The sequence below is a fragment of the Schistocerca americana genome, chromosome 3 (assembly GCF_021461395.2).
Source record: "Schistocerca americana isolate TAMUIC-IGC-003095 chromosome 3, iqSchAmer2.1, whole genome shotgun sequence".
NCBI classification, from domain to species: domain Eukaryota; kingdom Metazoa; phylum Arthropoda; class Insecta; order Orthoptera; family Acrididae; genus Schistocerca; species Schistocerca americana.
In genome coordinates, this window is record NC_060121.1 from 446557773 (window position 1) to 446564762 (window position 6990).

Sequence of the window (6990 nt, forward strand, 5' to 3'; positions counted from 1 at the left end):
TGACTTTCTTGTGTCCTCTTTCTTAGCCCCCTTCAGCACCTCACGTTCCACGAATCTTCCAACTTGTTAATTGGTTGTAACTTCTGTCCCCGACCTGAGGGGTGGGGGTCTACATAATAAATTGGTCACTGTTTAGTGTGGGTCAGTGCGAGCTTACTATTGTTTTAAGGTCTGAAAAACTGTTATCTCCTTTTAAGGACTGCTTTGACAGGCGCACTATTTTCAATTGTATACATTTATTTAAGGTTGTAAGACTCCCCTGACAGTTGCGTGAGCTTGAAAAATTGTTTTTAAATTCAGTTTTAGAGACACTTCAAGATAAATTTTTTTCTATTTCAATCCACCCTTCAAAGGTGATTGAGAGAAATTTGATTTTGGAAAGGATTCATTCGTATCATAAACACGACTTGCGATAGTAACTGCTGTTAGCTGACATGAACGTCAGCATAGTTGGCTTACTACAATGGAGAGCCAAAGAAACTAGTACACTTGCCTAATATGGCGTAGGGCCCCCGCGATTACTCAGAAGTGCCGCAACACGACGTGGCATGGACTCGACTAATCTCTGAACTAGTGATGAAGGGAATTAACATCATGAAACGTCCAGGGCTATCTGTAACTCAGTAAGAGTACGAGGGGCTGCACATCCCTTCTGAACAACACGTTGCAAGACATCCCAGACATGCTCAATAATGTTCATGTCTGGAGAGTTTGGTGACCAGCGTAAGTGTTTAAACTCAAAAGAGTGTTCCTCGAGCCACTCTGTAGCAATTCTGGACGTGTGGGGTGTCGCATGTCCTGCTGAAATTGCCCGCGTCCGTCGGAATGGAGGATGGACATGAATGGATTCGCACGCTAAACATTTTCCAAACAGTAGTTTTCGATAGGCGGATGCCATGCCACGGAGGTTCTGGCTACAGGGCTGTGGACTTTGGTTATCAGTAGCATTGTCGTTGCAGTGAGCGTTATGAGAGAAGCTACTGAGAGAGAGACGAGCGTTGCCCATGCTACTGAGCAGCCTGAAATAGCTTGCAGAGCACACAGAGAAAGACATAGAGGATGATGAATTTTGTCATATAATTTGGTAAAGATTATCTGGACAAGTGATCACTACGAGGTAAAGTTGTTGTTGCATTGCTCGCTTGCTCGTAATTGTGATGTGTTTGAAAAACGGTAAGTTTTAGTGGAATTTTTTCTTTATTGGTTTCCTTGAGTTAGTTCATTCTTCAGACGAGACCAAGTATAGTAATCAGTCACATCGCTTGCACTCAGAGATTATAGATTTTATTACTCCTTTACCATCTGTAATAATTAATCGCTTGGCAGTGTAAAATTTGTCATAAAAGATAAATTTTGTGAAGCTGATTATAATAGTCAGACGACACAGGTTTTTGAAGTTCAGCTTTCCTTCAGATGAAATAATTTCATATTTTTTTATCATATGCGTCGGCGCGTTACACTTTGCGGAACACTGTGGCTAAAACTAAGACCTGATCTCCTTAGAATAGTTGCACGTTCTTATGTTTAACTTACGAAAGGCTTTTCTTTTATCTAACTTGCTTGCTCCTACGCTGCATGTTCTATATGCATAACTTCGAGCAGTACTAAGTGTTCGTTGCCACAGCTAAGCGACACAAATTTGCTAGAGCCATTTACAGTGCAGTTAAAACAGTTGCTTTTCAAAATTCGTTACCAGGTCAGTTTAAGCGAAGTTCAGTTCAGATTTAATTTAGTATGGTAACAGTTTTATTTCCACCGTATAGTGTTATATTCTTGTGTGCATCATTTTGTGTTTGGAGATTTACTCAGTCGCATTGTGTTCGTAAATTCACAGGGGACTTTTATGGAAACATTTTGGTGATTTATTCATTCAAAATTTGATTATTAATTTTGTGTAGTATTTTTATTCTGTTAACTTTGTCAACTGGAATTGCAAGTCACATATTGTGTGACGTCACACTTTGTAGCACCCCACTGTACTACACAGTAGAATTTCACAGACCAGCTTATTTAATGTAAAATTCTGTTTTATAATAATTTTGGCAAAGTTAATTAAAAATATATTTCCACAGTTTAATAATTCCAGTTCGAAAGAGAGCAGGTGCGGACAGGTGTGAATATTACCGAACGATCAGTGATAAGTCGTGGCTGCAAAATACTAGCACGAAATCTTTACAGAAGAATGGAAAAAATGGTAGAAGCTGACCTCGAGGACGATCAGTTTTAATTTCCGAGAAATGTAGGAACACGCGAGGCAATAACGACCCTGCGACGTCTCTTAGAAGATATGTTAAGGAGAGGCAAACCTCCGTTTATAGGATTTGTAGACTCAGAGAAAGCTTTTGACAATGTTAACTGGATTACTCTGTTTGGAATTCTGATGGTAGCAGGGGTAAAATACAGGGAGTAAATGGCTATTTACAGTTCTTACAGAAACCAGACGGCTGTTATAAGAGTTGGGTACATGAAAGGGAAGAAGTGGTTGAGAAGGGACTGAGACAGGGTCGTCGACTGTCCGCAATGTTACTGAATCTGCACAGTGAACAAGCAGTAAAAGAAACCGAGGAAAATTTTGGAGTAGGAATTAACGTCCAGATAGAAGAAATTAAAACTTTGAGGTTCGCCGATAACATTGTAATTCTATCAGAGACGGCTAAGAACTTGGAAGGCCACTTGAACGGAATGGGTAGTGTCTTGAAAGGAGGCTACAATATGAATATCAACAAAAGCAAAACAAGGATAGTGGAGTGTAGTCGATTTAAATCATGTGATTCTGAGGGAATCAGATTAGAATACAAGACACTTAAGGTAGCAGAAAAGTTTGCTATTTGGACAGCAAAATGACTGATGCTGGCAAGAAGAAAAGAAGATGTAAAATGTAGACTGGCAATGACAAGAAAAGCATTTCTGAAGAAGAGAAATTTGTTAACATTTAATATAGATGTAAGAGTCCGGAAATCTTTTCTCAAAGTATTTATATGGAGTGTTTCGATGTATGGAAGTGAAACATGGGTGATAAACAGTTAAGACAAGGAGAGAAAAGGAGCTTTTGAAATGTGTTAGTTAGATGAGTAGATACATAACTAATGAGAAGGTACTGAGAAAGTTGGGGCGGAAAGAAATTTGTGGCACAGCCTTACTGGAAGAAGGGGTCGGTTGATAGGACACTTTCTGGGACATCAAGGGATCACCAGTTTAGTACTGGAGGGAAGTGTGGGGGTAAAAATCGTAGAGGAAGACCAAGAGATGAATACACTAAGCAGATTCAGAAATACGAGGGTGAGTCGAATGAAAACCTTAAGTATTTTTTAAATATTATTTATTGTGCAGAAGTGGTACAAAGCTGTATCACTTTTCAACATAATCTCCCCCACGCTCAATGCAAGTCTTCCAGCGCTTACAAAGCGCATAAATTCCATTAAAAAAATTCTCTTGGTAGCCCGCGCAACCACTCATGCACCATGACTAATCTGTAAACATTCTGCAATGTCATTCAGTGTCACTCGGCGGTTTTTCTTCACTATGGCTTCGACTGCTGCAATGTTCTGTGGAGTCACAACTCGTTGTGCCTGGACGAGGAGCATCTTCGACTGAAGTCACACCATTTGCGAACTTCCTACTCCATTCGTAGACTTGCTGCTGTGACAAACATGCAGCACCGTACTGAACCTTCATTCGTCTATGAATTTCAATAGGTTTCACACCTTCACTACGCAAAAACCGAATAACAGAACGCTTTTCTTCCCTGGTGCAAGTCGCAAGTGGGACGGCCATCTTTATACTAATACTATGATGGTATGTTTGCACCTGCACTAGGCTGCCACCTACAGGCCGTTCTGCACGCTGTTTGTAGCACGCTTACCAACCTACAGGATAACGGCGCGAAATTTCGATTTGTTATGACAAATTTAAGGTTTTCATTTGACGCACCCTTGTATGTAGGTTGCAGCAGTTACTCGGAGATGATGGGGCTTGCACAGGATAGAGCAGCGTGGAGAGCTGTATCAAACCAGTCTTCGGACTGAAGACCCCCAACAACAAACAACGACAGCTCAATTCTGAGCGATTTATGTTGTAATTACACGACTAGCGTTGTTCAGGATGACAACACGAATACGCGAGTTCTAAGAATAGTACTCCAAATTTTTCTAGTTTCAGTTCACTAGATTAAACACAGACAAGTTACAGAATTCATAATATCCCAATATGAGCATAGAAAGAAAGAAAATGAAAACGCTAAGAAATGAGCAATAATCACGGACAGAAAATCATCTTGCACCATTGAGTACTGGCTGTTTTCTGCACAAGCGAAACGGCCTCTATCTCAAGTATTTTTTCCAAACCTATGTTTATAGGAATTTTACTTTTCTGGTTTTGATCACTACCATTTCCTGTAAAAATATAGCACACACTCTTCTGAACATGCAGCATAAAAGTGGTCAGTTAAGGAACCTGCCCCGGTCTGGATAGATGGCTGGGAGCCTACACTACTGTCCAGCGGTGTCGGTGCAGCGCGGCTGTGACGTACCTGTCGAGCGCGATGGCGACCAGGTGCAGGATGGAGGCGGTGCAGCAGAGCACGTCGGAGGCGGTCCACATGTCGCAGAGCTCGGGGCCCAGCGTCCACTGGCTGCTCACCTCGTAGACGGCGCCCAGCGGCATCACGAGGCAGGCCACCAGCAGGTCGGCCACGGCCAGCGACAGGATCAGGTAGTTGGCTACGTTCTGCAGGTGGCGCTCCAGCAGGATCGCCGCGATCACGAACACGTTGCCTGCGGGCACACGCGCGAGCGCTCGCGGTCAGCGCACACCACTCTAGTGAACAGATCCATTATTTATTTGAAACTTCCTGGCAGATTAAAACTGTGTGCCGGACCGAGACTCGAACTCGGGACCTTTGCCTTTCGCGGGCAAGTGCTCTACCAACTGAGCTACCCAAGCACGACTCACGCCCCGTCCTCACAGCATTACTTCCGCCAGTACCTCGTCTCATACCTTCCAAACTTTACAAAAGCTCTCCTGCGAACCATGCAGAACTAGCACTCCTGAAAGAAAGGATATTGCGGAGACATGGCTTAGCCACAGCCTGGGGGATTTTTCCAGAATGATATTTTCACTCTGCAGCGGAGTGTGCGCTGATTTTAAACTTCCTGGCAGATTAAAACTGTGTGCCGTACCGAGACTGTAACTCGAAAAGGTAAAGGTCCCGAGTTCGAGTCTCGGTTTGGCACACAGATTTAATCTGCCAGGAAGTTTCATATCAGCGCTCACTCCGCTGCAGAGCGAAAATCTCATTCTGGCATTATTTATTTCTTTGCTGTCAGTTCTCTGGTTTGCTACCCAGAAACAAAAGCAAACTACACTACTGCTACTACTACAGCGGTCAAAATAAATGTTGCTTATCACAGACACTTTAACATTGGACGTTATGGCTCAGAAGTACGTTACGATATCAGTACGTTGGTTTGTTTTTAAGGTAATTATAGCGGAAACAGTCCATTTTTATAGCGTGAGGGGTGCAGTCTATAGCAACTGTGTCACCTGTAAACATTGTACTACCGGTGCCGTGTGTCATTAACAGAATTGTGTTGCTACCGAATCGTTCGGACAACAATAACATACGATCGTATCAGCGCTCCAAATGGAGCAGGGGAAGAGACAGGGGGACGTCGCAGCGACTTTCACTGTGAATCAGTGTGATGTTTCTAGAATTTGGAAAAAGTTTCTAGAGACAGGGCGCAAAAATATCTGGGTATAACAGCAGACAGAAGCAGTCAACACAATGCTGCACGTCTATGGCAGTTGTTCCGAAAAGCTACGTGAGTGCGGGTGCTAACACAAACGATACGAAATAGGCTCCATGAGCAGGTATTACGTGCCGTAAGACATCTCAAGGGTCCTGCTCTAAATAACGTACGGAGAGGTGCGAATACACTTTTTATAGGCTAGGCAGCAGTGTGACACAACTCTCTTTCTTGATCCGATACGTTATCAGTCTAAAACCCGACTATACTGATTTTCGGTTGTGGAGGCAACGAGGACAACCTTTACATCTTAGCTGTGCCGTGGATCACCATCCTTAGCAAAACGATTCAGTCACGCCTGGAGATGGAATCATGTTCGTTTGGAGGACACCCCTTGCGACAGTAGATGGGAGGATGACTCGTATGAAGAATCAACATCCTTTCACGCACTGTGGCTCTATTTGGTGAGCATAGTGGATTGGGATGGACGACAATGCACACCCCCATCGACACAATCCTGTGAGCCAGAATTAGTCGAATGGAATGGCATCCACATTCTTCGGATATCAAGTGCACTGATAATCCATGGGCAATGTTAATACGAGCGGTTTGCAGTCGTCCTCTTCCACCAGAAACATTGTAGGATAGTATATCCGCCGCTGTGGAGGAATGGGAAACATTGCCCGAGCTTCTCTGAACAGTTTGCTAAGGAGTATGGCTAACCGCACTGGAAAGTGCCTTTTCGTTGATAAATAATGTGTTGTGCAAGATGACAGAGAAGAAACTGCAGTGTTTTCAGTGGAATCTTTTGTAAGGTTTTCTTTTTGTTTTTTTGTTTGTGTTTATCAAGTGAAAATGTGTTTATCTTGTTTATTTTTGTTTTATTACGACTGTACTTGACATAACAAAATCATTATTGTGTCCTGTTATGTCCAGTATCAACAATAAGGAATATGCAACATTTATTTTGAGCACCGTATACAGGCTGTCGTAGGAGGAAGGGTCAGTATTTAAAGATCTGTCAGGATCTACTATTTGAACCGAAAAACTACTTATGGACGTAAGCCTTGATGCGAATGGCTTTGGAGATAGAAAGCATTGTTATTTATTTTATGTATTATTCAATAAACTGTCATGTTTGCACATGTACAACAATTACTAAAAATTAGAATAATTTTTTTACAAAGTGTCTGTTGAAAAATGCGTTTTTAAGAACGCATTCACCTCTAAGCACCATTATCCATGT

At 42.5% G+C, this 6990-nt stretch overlaps 1 protein-coding gene across 1 annotated transcript in view; it reads right to left on the reverse strand.

Moving 5' to 3' along the window:
* LOC124607398 (5-hydroxytryptamine receptor-like) overlaps nucleotides 1–4634 on the reverse strand; it is a 178384-nt gene extending 173750 nt beyond the window's left edge. Inside the window, exon 1 of the mRNA XM_047139720.1 lies at nucleotides 4529–4634. Coding sequence (XP_046995676.1) covers nucleotides 4529–4599 — 71 coding nt within the window. The 5' untranslated portion in view covers nucleotides 4600–4634. The remainder of the gene's footprint in view (nucleotides 1–4528) is intronic.
* Between the last annotated feature and the right edge of the window lie 2356 nt (nucleotides 4635–6990).